At 45.7% G+C, this 14478-nt stretch overlaps 1 protein-coding gene across 2 annotated transcripts in view; it reads right to left on the bottom strand.

The window, feature by feature from the left end:
- Positions 1-1030: 1030 nt before the first annotated feature.
- The window catches only part of cerk (ceramide kinase), a 30615-nt gene continuing 17167 nt past the window's right edge, over positions 1031-14478 (bottom strand). Inside the window, exons 7-12 of one of the 2 annotated variants that reach the window (XM_036944453.1) lie at positions 10038-10112; positions 9420-9572; positions 9028-9222; positions 7673-7818; positions 3747-3955; positions 1031-2449 (exon numbers count right to left, since the gene is read on the bottom strand). In XM_036944453.1, the coding sequence (XP_036800348.1) occupies positions 2338-2449; positions 3747-3955; positions 7673-7818; positions 9028-9222; positions 9420-9572; positions 10038-10112 (890 nt within the window). In that variant the 3' untranslated portion in view covers positions 1031-2337. Of the gene's footprint in view, positions 2450-3746; positions 3956-7606; positions 7819-9027; positions 9223-9419; positions 9573-10037; positions 10113-14478 lie in introns of both variants that reach the window. The other variant, XM_036944452.1, reaches the window with a different exon arrangement.

Here is a 14478-nt window from a genome sequence, read left to right as displayed (position 1 = left end):
CCCGAGACTAGGGATCAGTGTAGACAGATACTATCCCGGGTTCTGACAGAGCGGAGCCGTCTCAAGGTGGATGGGAATGGAAACTCATCGTCTGGGTAAAAATGCAAGTGTAATCACACTCACAATGAGTTGTCTCCAATCTCCATGCAGTTTCGGTGTGAGCCAAGGACAGCAGCTGGCTGTGTGTGTGTGTGTTTATTGTTGTGTCACAGGACGAAGGCCGGGTTTCTTGAGAATGAGACAGTGGGTCCCGACGGGAACGCGACCCGAAACCCGCTTTCAATGAAGACACAGTGAAGCACGAAAGATGGGAGGAGAGAGGGAGGAAATTGAATGCACTCCGAGGGTAGGAAGAGGAGATCGGAAAATGACATTACTTCATTGCCATGCCGGTCCAGATAGCACCGTAATGTGTGGGCCATATCAGAAACAGCGAGTGGATGAACAAATGTGGTCGAGGCAAAATATCTCTCCATCGGACGCCAGGGGAGAAGAGAGGAGCCATAGACAATTTATATCTCCCCTGCAGTCGTTTTCATGTAATAAGCCCATTAAATGCTGTGGGTGTCTCATTCATCCCTTTCCCCAGTAAAGCATATCTGTCAGCGGAATGGGCTTTGCGGCACATCCAGCATTATGGAAGACCCTTAGAGAAAACAGGGAAACATGTATTGGTTTCATGTAGTTAATTTATAATAACATCCTGTAAACCATGCCAAGAGAGGATAGGGATGCCAGCCACCGACAGTGCTGCGTCTGGGGCCCGTTTTTCCGTCTGTGCTTTTGTGTGTAGGCAAATGTCCTTCCTGTTTAAGGAATAACAAGAGAAGAGACGCGGAGAGGACATGAACAAGGAACACACATAGACCAACTACAAAACCTGCACAGGATTGATGAAGGCTTTAAGTTTATTAAAAGCCTCAAAGCCTACTGTAAAAAAAAAAATACAATTTGCACTTGACACCAAAGTCACAACCTTCAAAATGCCCTCCGACCATTTCTAGAAAAACACACATTTTCCACACACTTATTAGTTTAAAAGCACTTTAATTAAGCTGTATCCAAACATTCATACATATTCAAACCTTATCAAATCCACATCACAGGTTCGTTACACACAGTGTGTCGTGTCATCTTGAGACCCGCAAGATGAATGGTTTACATAAATATTTGGTCATTATAAAACCTTCAGCAGAACTCATGTGTTTGTCAAAACGTTCCCCCACGTCAGCTGGCTTAGCGAGTCAGCGGGGGGCTGACACCGTTTGGTTCCACACAGATATATCCATTGTACAGCAAAGAAACATCAGCCAGTTCATCAGAAAGGGACAGCCACATAGACCTGATTCACTCACAGCTCAGAGTTGAAATATAATCATGGCCTTTCGCAGCAACCAGTAATGATCGTGGAGAGGCTTCCGAAAGAACAGGCCGAGCCTCCCACAGTGTTGAGAGTTTAGGTCTGTGTGTGGTTTCACAGTGGCAGATGATAGATGTGTGTGTGTGTGTGTGTCCTAGAGTTGGCTGATGTTTTGGCTGCAGGAAGCAGCATCTGTCTGATGGCGGTCTGGTGTATAATTGTAACGGAGCTAACTCATTATGATGGCACTCACACAAAGACATTACCCTACACACAGAGGACAACCCACTGGCAGCAGCCCCCCCCCCCCCCCCCCCCCCCCCCCCCCACACTAGTGAGGGGGGCTACTAGTCTTAACTAAATAACTTCAAAATAGACTAACTGTAGCTCTGTGCCACAGGTGCGAAACTTCCTGGGAAAAGCAAAATCACTTAGGGACCTCTGATTGCCCAGGAGTTTCTCTGCCCTCACATTGTATCACAGCGATACGCAGAAGCAGTGAGGCATTACCGACAGTCTAGCTTGGTGATTTCCACTTCCCCATCGCATTGTCTTTGGATGCCCACACAGAACATCAGTCACATACTTTGATTGGAGGTACATAGAACAGATTCCTCCTTTTCGTTCATCTCATTATGGGTCTCCATATTCTTGGAAACCTGTACTGCAATCTGGTGTAATTGCGGCAGATACTCGCTTAAGCTCAGGAGGGGAGATGCATCAGGAAAGATACTTGACTGGGAAGGGAAAGCGCCATATGACAGCCTATATGTCTGGTCAAAAGCGCAAGCTGATGGCAGTTCTCCTCAAATAAATGGGAAGTCTGAAATACGTGACCAACTGACTTTAAAAAAAAAGAATGAAAGTTATAAATAGAAAAAATAAAAAATGCAGGACTTGCATGTGTGGTTGCAGGATGGAGGGATAAAGGGTCCAAATGCAGGACTTTCTAGCACAATTGGGGACAGTTGGTCCCCCTAAGCTTGCCACGAGAGACTTGATCCCTCTATTACAGACCATGTGTAAGTGTCAAACGTGGTCCTCCTCTCGACACCTCGGGCAAATAGTCTGATCAGCTGGCAGTGAACACTGTAGAGAGAGACACACACACACACACACACACACACACACACACACACACACACACACACAGAAGAACAGTTACACATGTATCAACATAACGAGTGTCCGTTTCCAGTCTGACTTTGCTGTTCATGTCACAGATGTGAAACTAATGGAATGGAGATCAGGTTCCAAGCTCAGAAGCTTCATTGTTCATTTTAGAGTAAAAACCGAGATTTGTTATTTAGCGACCAGGTGGCCTGGTGACAGAAACACTGTGATGAGACTTGGAATGGTCCAGTAGTAGTGTGGAGGTTAATGCATTAGAGAGACCCTGACTTTAATAAGAGTTCAACTCAGATTTCATTTTCCAGTCAGTCACACTGGTGGTTCAAATAGTATGTGTGTCTAGCAGTGAAAGAAAGCAGCCTATTTATTTTCTTTTCAGGGGGGGGGGGGCGATCAGGGTTATCGCCATTAAATTATCTCAGCCACTCATTCGCGGACTCATTCCAAGAACAATTACTGGAGAGGAAAAAGGCAATAAATGAATGGACTAAAAGGCTCTTAACAGTGGACGGGATATTGAATTAGATAAACTAGGATTACACAGCCATGCCTCATTGGCAAAGTATAACGGAGCATAAAGTAAATGATGTGTTCAGGAAGAAAGCCACTGTTGTGCTATATAAAGATCTCTACTGATGTTGTGGTGGTGGGAGGGAGAGCCACCATCATGCTATATAAAGATCTCTACTGATGTTGTGGTGGTGGGAGGGAGAGCCACCATCATGCTATATAAAGATCTCTACTGATGTGGTGGTGGTGGAGGGAGAGCCACCATCATGCTATATAAAGATCTCTACTGATGTTCTGGTGGTGGAGGGAGAGCCACCATCATACTATATAAAGATCTCTACTGATGTTGTGGTGGTGGAGGGAGAGCCACCATCATGCTATATAAAGATCTCTACTGATGTTGTGGTGGTGGGAGGGAGAGCCACCATCATGCTATTTAAAGATCTCTACTGATGTTCTGGTGGTGGAGGGAGAGCCACCATCATGCTATATAAAGATCTCTACTGATGTTGTGGTGGTGGGAGGGAGAGCCACCATCATGCTATATAAAGATCTCTACTGATGTTGTGGTGGTGGAGGGAGAGCCACAATTATATAAAGATATCTACTGATATTGAGGTGGAAGAAGTGGGACCCCTCTGTGTGTGTGTGTGTGTCTACCCACGTGTCTGCACACACGTGGGTAGACCTCAAACTTCTTAAATCTCTTAACAAAACCAACATATTACAATTCTGAATAGCATACCTCACTTGTATATCCGCATGAGGCAAGATCTCCCCATCACAGTTCCAGTTGCTATGGCCCGTGTCGTTGTTGGGATGGGCCGTACAGACCTGGTTACAGATCTTCTTCCCACTGGTCTCACTCAGGTCCACCTCTGAGATCCCGTTGCTTTGCTTTGGAACAAAACGGAAGCGGCGCACACGGTGAACCTCCACAAAGGACATGTCAAACTGTGGAGGCAGAGAGGGATGGAAGTCAGGGGAGGGGGGGATGGAAGTCAGGGGAGGGGGGGATGGAGAGGGAGGGACGGAGAGGGAGGGACGGAGAAGGAGGGATGCAGAGGGAGGGACGGATGTAGAGGGAGGGACGGATGCAGAGGGAGGGACGGAGAGGGATGCAGAGGGAGGGACGGAGAGGGAGGGACGGAGAGGGAGGGATGCAGAGGGAGAGACGGAGAGGGAGGGATGCAGAGGGAGAGACGGAGAGGGAGGGATGCAGAGGGAGAGACGCAGAGGGAGGGACGGAGAGGGAGGGACGGAGAGGGAGGGACGGAGAGAGGGACGGAGAGGGAGGGACGGACAGGGAGGGACGGACAGGGAGGGACGGACAGGGAGGGACGGACAGGGAGGGACGGACAGAGGGAGGAATAAGGAGAAGGGAGTAAAGACAAGAGGGGATGGATAGAAAGTCGGGAAAAGACGCAGAAAATAAGGGGTCAGTCAAAGGTCTGAATCTTTCACTGCCCCAGAAAACATCTCCCTTTACCCCCCCCCCCCCATCACTACTCAGTTCTACTCCACAGATTGTCTGAGAGGAGGGTGTCAGAGCGATTTATTCTCCATCACACTCACTTTATGACTGGGCCTGGTTAGTATTCATACCAAGTGTCCCCTAAAAAGCTTTCGACAAAACTATGAATACACTTACTGGCCTCTCACTCCATGTTTCTCTCCGTGGTGGATGGGCTATGCAGATATTACAGAGGTATAATGCAATGGAAATCCTACCGTCCCACCTGTGTGTGTGGCAGTATGCGCAGGAGGATGATGCAAGTTATCCAGAGCGCTTTGTAGAATTGGGATATTTACGAAAAGTGAGAGAGGGCGGAGTGGGACGCAAGAGAGTGTCTGAACTGAGGTACAGTGCCTTGCGAAAGTATTCGGCCCCCTTGAACTTTGCGACCTTTTGCCACATTTCAGGCTTCAAACATAAAGATATAAAACTGTATTTTTTTGTGAAGAATCAACAACAAGTGGGACACAATCATGAAGTGGAACGACATTTATTGGATATTTCAAACTTTTTAAACAAATCAAAAACTGAAAAATTGGGCGTGCAAAATTATTCAGCCCCCTTAAGTTAATAGTGTGTAGCGCCACCTTTTGCTGCGATTACAGCTGTAAGTCGCTTGGGGTATGTCTCTATCAGTTTTGCACATCGAGAGACTGAAATGTTTTCCCATTCCTCCTTGCAAAACAGCTCGAGCTCAGTGAGGTTGGATGGAGAGCATTTGTGAACAGCAGTTTTCAGTTCTTTCCACAGATTCTTGATTGGATTCAGGTCTGGACTTTGACTTGGCCATTCTAACACCTGGATATGTTTATTTTTGAACCATTCCATTGTAGATTTTGCTTTATGTTTTGGATCATTGTCTTGTTGGAAGACAAATCTCCGTCCCAGTCTCAGGTCTTTTGCAGACTCCATCAGGTTTTCTTCCAGAATGGTCCTGTATTTGGCTCCATCCATCTTGCCATTAATTTTAACCATCTTCCCTGTCCCTGCTGAAGAAAAGCAGGCCCAAACCATGATGCTGCCACCACCATGTTTGACAGTGGGGATGTTGTGTTCAGGGTGATGAGCTGTGTTGCTTTTACGCCAAACATAACGTTTTGCATTGTTGCCAAAAAGTTCAATTTTGGTTTCATCTGACCAGAGCACCATCTTCCACATGTTTGGTGTGTCTCCCAGGTGGCTTGTGGCAAACTTTAAAACAACACTTTTTATGGATATCTTTAAGAAATGGCTTTCTTCTTGCCACTCTTCCATAAAGGCCAGATTTGTGCAATATACGACTGATTGTTGTCCTACGGACAGAGTCTCCCACCTCAGCTGTAGATCTCTGCAGTTCATCCAGAGTGATCATGGGCCTCTTGGCTGCATCTCTGATCAGTCTTCTCCTTGTATGAGCTGAAAGTTTAGAGGGACGGCCAGGTCTTGGTAGATTTGCAGTGGTCTGATACTCCTTCCATTTCAATATTAATCGCTTGCACAGTGCTCCTTGGGATGTTTAAAGCTTGGGAAATCTTTTTGTATCCAAATCCGGCTTTAAACTTCTTCACAACAGTATCTCGGACCTGCCTGGTGTGTTCCTTGTTCTTCATGATGCTCTTTGCGCTTTTGACGGACCTCTGAGACTATCACAGTGCAGGTGCATTTATATGGAGACTTGATTACACACAGGTGGATTGTATTTATCATCATTAGTCATTTAGGTCAACATTGGATCATTCAGAGATCCTCACTGAACTTCTGGAGAGAGTTTGCTGCACTGAAAGTAAAGGGGCTGAATAATTTTGCACGCCCAATTTTTCAGTTTTTGATTTATTAAAAAAGTTTGAAATATCCAATAAATGTCGTTCCACTTCATGATTGTTGTTGATTCTTCACAAAAAAATACAGTTTTATATCTTTATGTTTGAAGCCTGAAATGTGGCAAAAGGTCGCAAAGTTCAAGGGGGCGTGAACTGTATACCCTGATTTAGAAAGAGCTGTGTCAGCCAACTAAACCATGAGGTCTGCAAGCAAAGTACAGGGAAACTCTTTCCCACTCAATCTATATCTCTCTCTGTGAAGGCTGAGTAACCCGTGACATGCAGTACGTGAGAGAGATGAGTGACTGAGCAAGTGACAGAGGAATTCCCCATCATTTTAGGCTGGGTTTCTCGGCCTTGTCTCAGGATGGTAAGTTGGTGGTTGAAGATATCCCTCTAGTGGTGTGGGGGCTGTGCTTTGGCAGTGGGTGGGGTTATATCCTTCCTGTTTGGCCCTGTCCGGGGTTGTCCTCGGATGGGGCCACAGTGTCTCCTGACCCCTCCTGTCTCAGCCTCCATTATTTATGCTGCAGTAGTTTATGTGTCGGGGGGCTAGGGTCAGTTTGTTATATCTGGAGTACTTCTCCTGTCCTATTCGGTGTCCTGTGTGAATCTAAGTGTGCGTTCTCTAATTCTCTCCTTCTCTCTCTCGGAGGACCTGAGCCCTAGGACCATGCCCCAGGACTACCTGACATGTTGACTCTTTGCTGTCCCCAGTCCACCTGGCTGTGCTGCTGCTCCAGTTTCAACTGTTCTGCCTTATTATTATTGGACCATGCTGGTCATTTATGAACATTTGAACATCTTGGCCATGTTCTGTTATAATCTCCACCCGGCACAGCCAGAAGAGGACTGGCCACCCCACATAGCCTGGTTCCTCTCTAGGTTTCGGCCTTTCTAGGGAGTTTTTCCTAGCCACCATGCTTCTACACCTGCATTGCTTGCTGTTTGGGGTTTTAGGCTGGGGTTTCTGTACAGCACTTTGAGATATCAGCTGATGTACGAAGGGCTATATAAATCAATTTGATTTGATCTCCCCCTGAACCCCTTGTAACTTTCAAAAGTTGTATTGTGGATCAAGCCAGTACATTACCAGATATTAATATGGTTTGAAAATAATCTGTACTTACTTAGCAAATAACTTTGCTAAATCTGATCACTTTTTGGCGGGGGTGATATCCACCTCTGATTGAGTCATCTTACATCTAATGATCTTTTACGCTTGCCAATGTGAAAATAAATAAACAATTAGCAAAATGTTTCTCTCAATGACAACTCAGAGTTCCCCACCTGGTCGTCCTTGTTGGTGTGTCGCATGAGGTGTCGGAGGAAGTCGAGGCGAGAGGCCTTGCGTACCAGGATGAGGTCTGTGGTGCCGTCGGCCAGGTGGGCATAGGGCGACAGGCCTCTAGGGCTGCGAGGACAGGCACAGCTCATACTGGCAGCGTTGATTGCTAGGAACTTCCCCCGGATCACCCGCCATACACCATCACCACTGGTCTCTTTAAACACAAGAGGAGTTGATCGATTAAAAGTGTCATCCCTTTTGGGGAAAATTCTTCCGACAGTGCTGCGTCTGTATTATTGCTAGTAAAATATAAAAACACTCGTTGACTCTTTGGGTGCTCTAAAATCAGGAGCGAGGCTGGACAAAATATTATGTGTTATTACACTCATGTGATGCCATTCGGTAACTGTTAGGTGAATCAAAGTCTTCTGCCATTAAATGACTGGTTGAGTGGTTTAATGGGGGATGTACAGTAACTCCAAAATGTCAGTGTTTTACGATAATATCCCTGATCGCATGGGGAATATTATGTGATCCGAGTCCATAAAACGCTTAATTATTCTAGTCGCCTCATAAAACAAACTCACAGGAACGATAACCTGAACCAACATTAACAAGTCCACCGGGATTAAAAAACTAAATTCATTTACTTGGAAAGTAAATGATTAGACGTCTTTAAAAACTACCAATGGGATTGTGATTAGACATTTACAAATTTTACTGTAGGTCTTGGCATCGTCTTAGCTCGGGAACCTCTCAAGTGTCCCGCACACATTAAACATTTTGGGAGGCTCGTTTGTGACGTGGCACCGAGCCGGCGTCTTGCCCCATTGCTTAAGCAGTTGTTGGAGATTTGATCGCCAAAACGTGTGCAGCAAGTCCACCGCCAACTCTGGCAGCCAGACCAACTATCTCCCTGATTAGTGGGGTTCTGACTCCCTCTGTCTGTGTGTGTGTGTGTCCCAGCACCACAGGGACCTGTCGCCTCAGCCAGCGCTCCAGCCAGCCACAACAGAGACGCCGGAAATTAATACCAATTAGAGTCCCAGGAGATGAGAGGAGAAAGGGGATCTCTGTGGCTCTCAGTAAACTCTACTTATCCTATCTGCTGCTCAGAATAAATAAATGCCGGCTGAGAAGAGAGTTTCCCATTTCCCAAAAGTGGGGACTGTAGTGTGTGTGTATGTGTGTTGTGGGGTAGATAAGGGTCTGGGATGAGAAGAGTGGGCTGTGAGGAGTGTATGTGTTCAACACCATACGGTATACTATGACTGTCTGTCGGGCGTCATGGCAGTGAGAGAGAGAGACAGACAGATGAGGGAACAGACATGGGGACAGGAGGGACATCAGCTTTATCAACAGACTTGGCAACAGGGAAAAGACTACACACAGCACACACTTACAGAAGACTATAACCTCTTACCCTTGTCAGAGTTCTCTTCAGCCATCTTGTCGACATGATCCCCTGAGAGGAGCTGCCCATTGTTGGCACCCAGCTCACAGATATGGCACCCAGTCATGCACTTGATCTTGTCTCTAGGGTTCCCCAGGTTGTCCTCAGCGGGCAGGAAAGCGACAGTCCCTTCATAATACTGATGGGTCAGGAATGTCTTTAGGCCTGCAATGTGTGAAGCAGTGTGTGGCTTTGAAAATCCTGATGTTGACATTGTGTGAAATGTCTAGTTTCGCCACTCATTCCTCCCTTTCCCTGTAGGTCATATTCGGAAATGTATATATATATTTTTTTTTACTACATGACGTAGTAACTAATCGTTGGACTGCAATTGTAATAACACTTATGACTCCATTATTTACCCGAGAAGTCGTATCTGGAAGGCCCCATCCAGCGCTTCCTCTCGCTGTCTGTCAGCACGTCGCCGTAGAAACCGTATCCGAGCAGCGAGACGGAGTACCTGAGGAAGGTGTTGTTGTGATGGACAGAACACACATCCATGGGCTGGGAGTCACCTGGAAAACAGACAGAAAGGGGGCCTTATTCAACTGGTTGGAATGTCGTCACGGAACACTCCCTGTAGAATAGTCTTGGCGTCCGGGGTCAATGCCATTTCAATATCAGTCCATTCAGAAAGTGAACCAAATTCAAATGGGTCCTCATTGAAAAGCATGGAAGAGAACTGGAATAACCAGTGTCCTTCCTGAATTGACCCAAACCCCCTGGACAGGACTCTAGTAGAGCGCAATGTTCTCTCTTTAAACCACACTCCAGACTGTGCGCATGGGACAACACAAGTGTACCTGCAGGACTTAGGATGCCGCACTGTACCCAGACATAGAATGCTTGTACTATTGAGAGATGCAGCTAATTGTGAGCATTGTCACCGAGATATATTAAGACATTCTATTAAATCTCGACGTGGACAGGTAGAAGACCGATAGACCTGTTTGTGTTTGTGTGTGTGTATGGTTACTTACCCATGATGATGTGCAGGGCTGAAGTCACTGGATCGTTGGTGCCTGTGGTAGAATAGCAGATACAGTCAGTCGAACCTGTTGGATAGGAGAGATACAGGCCTCGTCAGTCACGTAATAGTATCTTGAATCTCAAGACTAATCCCAAACCACCAACTTTGTGGGCCGTTTTCCCCAGAAACAGATTAGCCCTAGTCCTGGACTAAAAAGCACGTCCAATGTAAAATCTATAATGAAATGGCATTTTACCCCAGGTCTAGGCTTTGTCTGTATCCAGGAGTTATTGTTTAAGTGTTTAAATATGGTTTTTATTGAATCATCAATGGCCATAAAAGTATTTTATGATTAGAGTTTTGAGATGGAGTTAGAACAAGAGTTTAAGTAGTTTTATTAGGCAGAAAAGAGATGATATGTACCAGGGCCAAAGAAAGATATCATAGCCAATGGGTCTGTCTGGATCTGGGCAATCAGCACTCACTACACAGTAAATGAGGGGATAGCGAGACGCAAACCCTTCCTGGCACTTGAGAGAAATGTTCCGTTTGACTTCGAAATCTCTGATTTGATATTATGGTAATAGGTCTCTATCGACCGTGCGCTACCGTTCAGCTGGGGGACAGTAATTTCAGGCATATCTGTCACAGTTAGATAATTTACGATCTGTTGAGACGAACCAACGACACCAAGACAGACCGGTGAGGAGACAGACTTATTTCCTATTTCCATCTCTACAGCTAGACTGCAGACTGATGCGAGGTATGCTTCCCAAATGGCACCCTATTCCCTAATAGGCTCTGATGAAAAGTATTGCACTATATAGGGAATAGGGTGCTATTTGGGATGCAAGCTAGATGTTTTCAGCTGACTCAGGGAACCGTGACAGTACAGAGAGCCTGGGAAATCAGCCCTGCCGTTTACAGATGGACTCATTGCTTAGTAATCACACTCCTCTCTTTTCAGATTGCTCTTATCAAGAATCTGACAATGACACAGCAGAGAGTAAAAGGGTGACATGGGCTGACTGGTTTGCTTCTCCAATACTTTTTGAAAAGTTATTGAATTGAAATGAAAACTAACTGTAGTGCTACAGACTGGTTTACACTTCCATATTTCTTCATCAAGTGAAGATTGAAGATGTGTGCGTGTGAAGGAAGTCTTGGGTGTGTGACTGTGTGAGCTGAGCATGTATTTATTATGGATCCCCATTAGTTTGCCCTACTCTTCCTGGGGTCCAGCAAAAGTTTAAAAACATTACAATACATTTCACAACACATTGTGTGCCCTCAGGCCCTTACACCACCACATATCTACAGTACTAAATCCATGTGTATGTATACTGCGTATGTTATCGTGTGTGTGTGTGTATGTATGCATGTGTCTGTGACACATTGTGTTGCTTCACAGTCCCCGCTGTTCCATAAGGTGTTTTTTTTTATCTGTTTTTAAAATCTAATTTTACAGCTTGTGTCAGTTACTTGATGTAGAATAGAGTTCCTTGTAGTCATGGCTCTATGTAGTACTGTGTGCCTCCCATAGACTGTTCTGGACTTGGGGACTGTGAAGAGACCTCTTGTGGCATGTCTTGTGGGGTATGCATGGGTGTCCGAGCTGTGTGCCAGTAGTTTCGACAGACAGCTCGGTGCATTCAACATGTCAATACCTCTCATAAATAAAAGTAGTGATGAAGTCAATCTCTCCTCCACTTTCAGCCAGGAGAGATTGACATGCAAATTATTAATATTAACTCTCTGTGTACATCCAAGGGCCAGCCGTGCTGCCCTGTTCTGAGCCAATTGCTCTGAGTCAAGTCCTTTTTTTGTGGTACCTGACCACATGATTGAACAGTAGTCAAGGTGCAACAAAACTAGGGCCTGTAGGACCTGCCTTGTTGATAGTGTTGTTAAGGCAGAGAATTGCTTTATTATAGACAGACGTCTCCCATTCTTAGCTACTACTGCATCAATATGTTTTGACCATGACAGTTTTCAATCTAGTGTTACTCCAAACAGTTAAGTCATCTCAACTTGCTCAATTTTCACAAGATTTATTACAAGATTTGGTTGAGGTTTAGGGTTTAGTGAGTGTTTTGTTCCAAATACAATGCTTTTAGTTTTAGAAATATGTAGGGCTAACTTATTCCTTGCCACCTACTTTGAAACTAACTGCAGCTCTTTGTTGAGTGTTGTAGTCATTTCAGTCGCTGTAGTAGCTGACGTGTATAGTGTTGAGTCATCCGCATACATCGACACTCTGGCTTTACTCAAAGTCAGTGGAATGTCGTTAGTAAAAATTGAAAAAAAAAAAACAAGGGGCCTAATCAGCTACCCTGGGGAATTCCTGATTCTAACTGTATTATATTTGAGAGGCTTCCATTAAAGAACACCATCTGTGTTCTGTTAGACAAGTAACTCTTTAGCCACATTATAGCAATAACACATAGGTTTTCCCAGCAGCAGACTATGATCAATAATGTCAAAAACGGAACTGAAGTCTAACAATCAGCCCCCCCAATCTTTTTATCATTCATTTCTCTCAGCCGTTGGGTGTAAGTGCTGTGCTTGTTGAGTGTCCTTCCTTATATGAAATTCTGTTGTCAATTTGTTTCCTGTGAAATAGCATTGTATCTGGTCCAAAATAAAATCCCGAAGTTTACTAAGGGTTGGTAACAGGCTGATTGGTTGGCTATTTGAGCCTGTAAAGGGGGCTTTCCTATTCTTTGGTAGCGGAATGACTAACTTCCCTCCAGGCCTGAGGGCACACTCTCTCCATTAGGCTAAAATTGAAGATGTGGCAAATAGGAATGACAATATCATCTGCTATTATCCTCAGTAATTTTCCATCCAGATTGTCAGACCCCGGTAGCTTGTCATTGTTGATAGACAATTTTTTTACCTCTTCCACACTGACGTTAGGGAATTCAAAATTACAATTCTTGTCTTTCATAATTTGGTCCGATATACTTGGATGTGTGTTGTCAGCGTTTGTTGCTGGCATGTCATCCCTAAGTTTGCTGATCTTGCCAATGAAAAAGTCATTAAAGTAGTTTGCAATATCAGTGGGCTTTGTGATTCAATGAACTACTTTCCGGCTACCCGGATAAAGCACTAAATAAACTTCAGTTAGTGCTAAATACGGCTGCTAGAATTCTGACTAGAACCCAAAAAATTGATCATATTACTCCAGTGCTAGCCTCCCTACACTGGCTTCCTGTCAAAGCAAGGGCTGATTTCAAGGTTTTACTGCTAACCTACAAAGCATTACATGGGCTTGCTCCTACCTATCTCTCTGATTTGGTCCTGCCGTACATACCTACACGTACGCTACGGTCACAAGACGCAGGCCTCCAAATTGTCCCTAGAATTTCTAAGCAAACAGCTGGAGGCAGGGCTTTCTCCTATAGAGCTCAATTTTTATGGAACGGTCTGCCTACCCATGTCAGAGACGCAAACTCGGTCTCAACCTTTAAGTCTTTACTGAAGACTCATCTCTTCAGTGGGTCATATGACTGAGTGTAGTCTGGCCCAGGAGTGGGAAGGTGAACGGAAAGGCTCTGGAGCAACGAACCGCCCTTGCTGTCTCTGCCTGGCCGGTTCCCCTCTTTCCACTGGGATTCTCTGCCTCTAACCTGATTACAGGGGCTGAGTCACTGGCTTTCTGGGGCTCTCTCATACCGTTCCTGGGAGGGGTGCGTCACCTGAGTGGGTTGAGTCACTGATGTGATCATCCTGTCTGGATTGGCGCCCCCCCCCCCCCCCCCCCCCCTTGGGTTGTGCCGTGGAGGAGATCTTTGTGGGCTATACTCAGCCTCGTCTCAGGATGGTAAGTTGGTGGTTGAAGATATCCCTCTAGTGGTGTGGGGGCTGTGCTTTGGCAAAGTGGGTGGGGTTATATCCTTCCTGTTTGGCCCTCTCCGGGGGTGTCCTCGGATGGGGCCACAGTGTCTCCTGACCCCTCCTGTCTCAGCCTCCAGTATTTATGCTGCAGTAGTTTATGTGTCGGGGGGCTAGGGTCAGTTTGTTATATCTGGAGTACTTCTCCTGTCCTATTTGGTGTCCTCTGTGAATTTAAGTGTGCTCTCTCTAATTCTCTCTCTCTCTTTCTTTCTCTCTAGCCCTAGGACCATGCCTCAGGACTACCTGACATGATGACTCCTTGCTGTCCCCAGTCCACCTGGCCATGCTGCTGCTCCAGTTTCAACTGTTCTGCCTTATTATTTTTCGACCATGCTGGTCATTTATGAACATTTGAACATCTTGGCCATGTTGTTATAATCTCCACCCGGCACAGCCAGAAGAGGACTGGCCACCCCACATAGCCTGGTTCCTCTCTAGGTTTCTTCCTAGGTTTTTGCCTTTCTAGGGAGTTTTTCCTAGCCACTGTGCTTCTACACCTGCATTGCTTGCTGTTTGGGGTTTTAGGCTGGGTTTCTGGCAGCACTTTGAGA

This window comes from Oncorhynchus mykiss, chromosome 15, assembly GCF_013265735.2.
Source record: "Oncorhynchus mykiss isolate Arlee chromosome 15, USDA_OmykA_1.1, whole genome shotgun sequence".
Lineage (NCBI taxonomy): Eukaryota > Metazoa > Chordata > Actinopteri > Salmoniformes > Salmonidae > Oncorhynchus > Oncorhynchus mykiss.
This window is presented reverse-complemented; position numbering and strand designations above follow the sequence as displayed.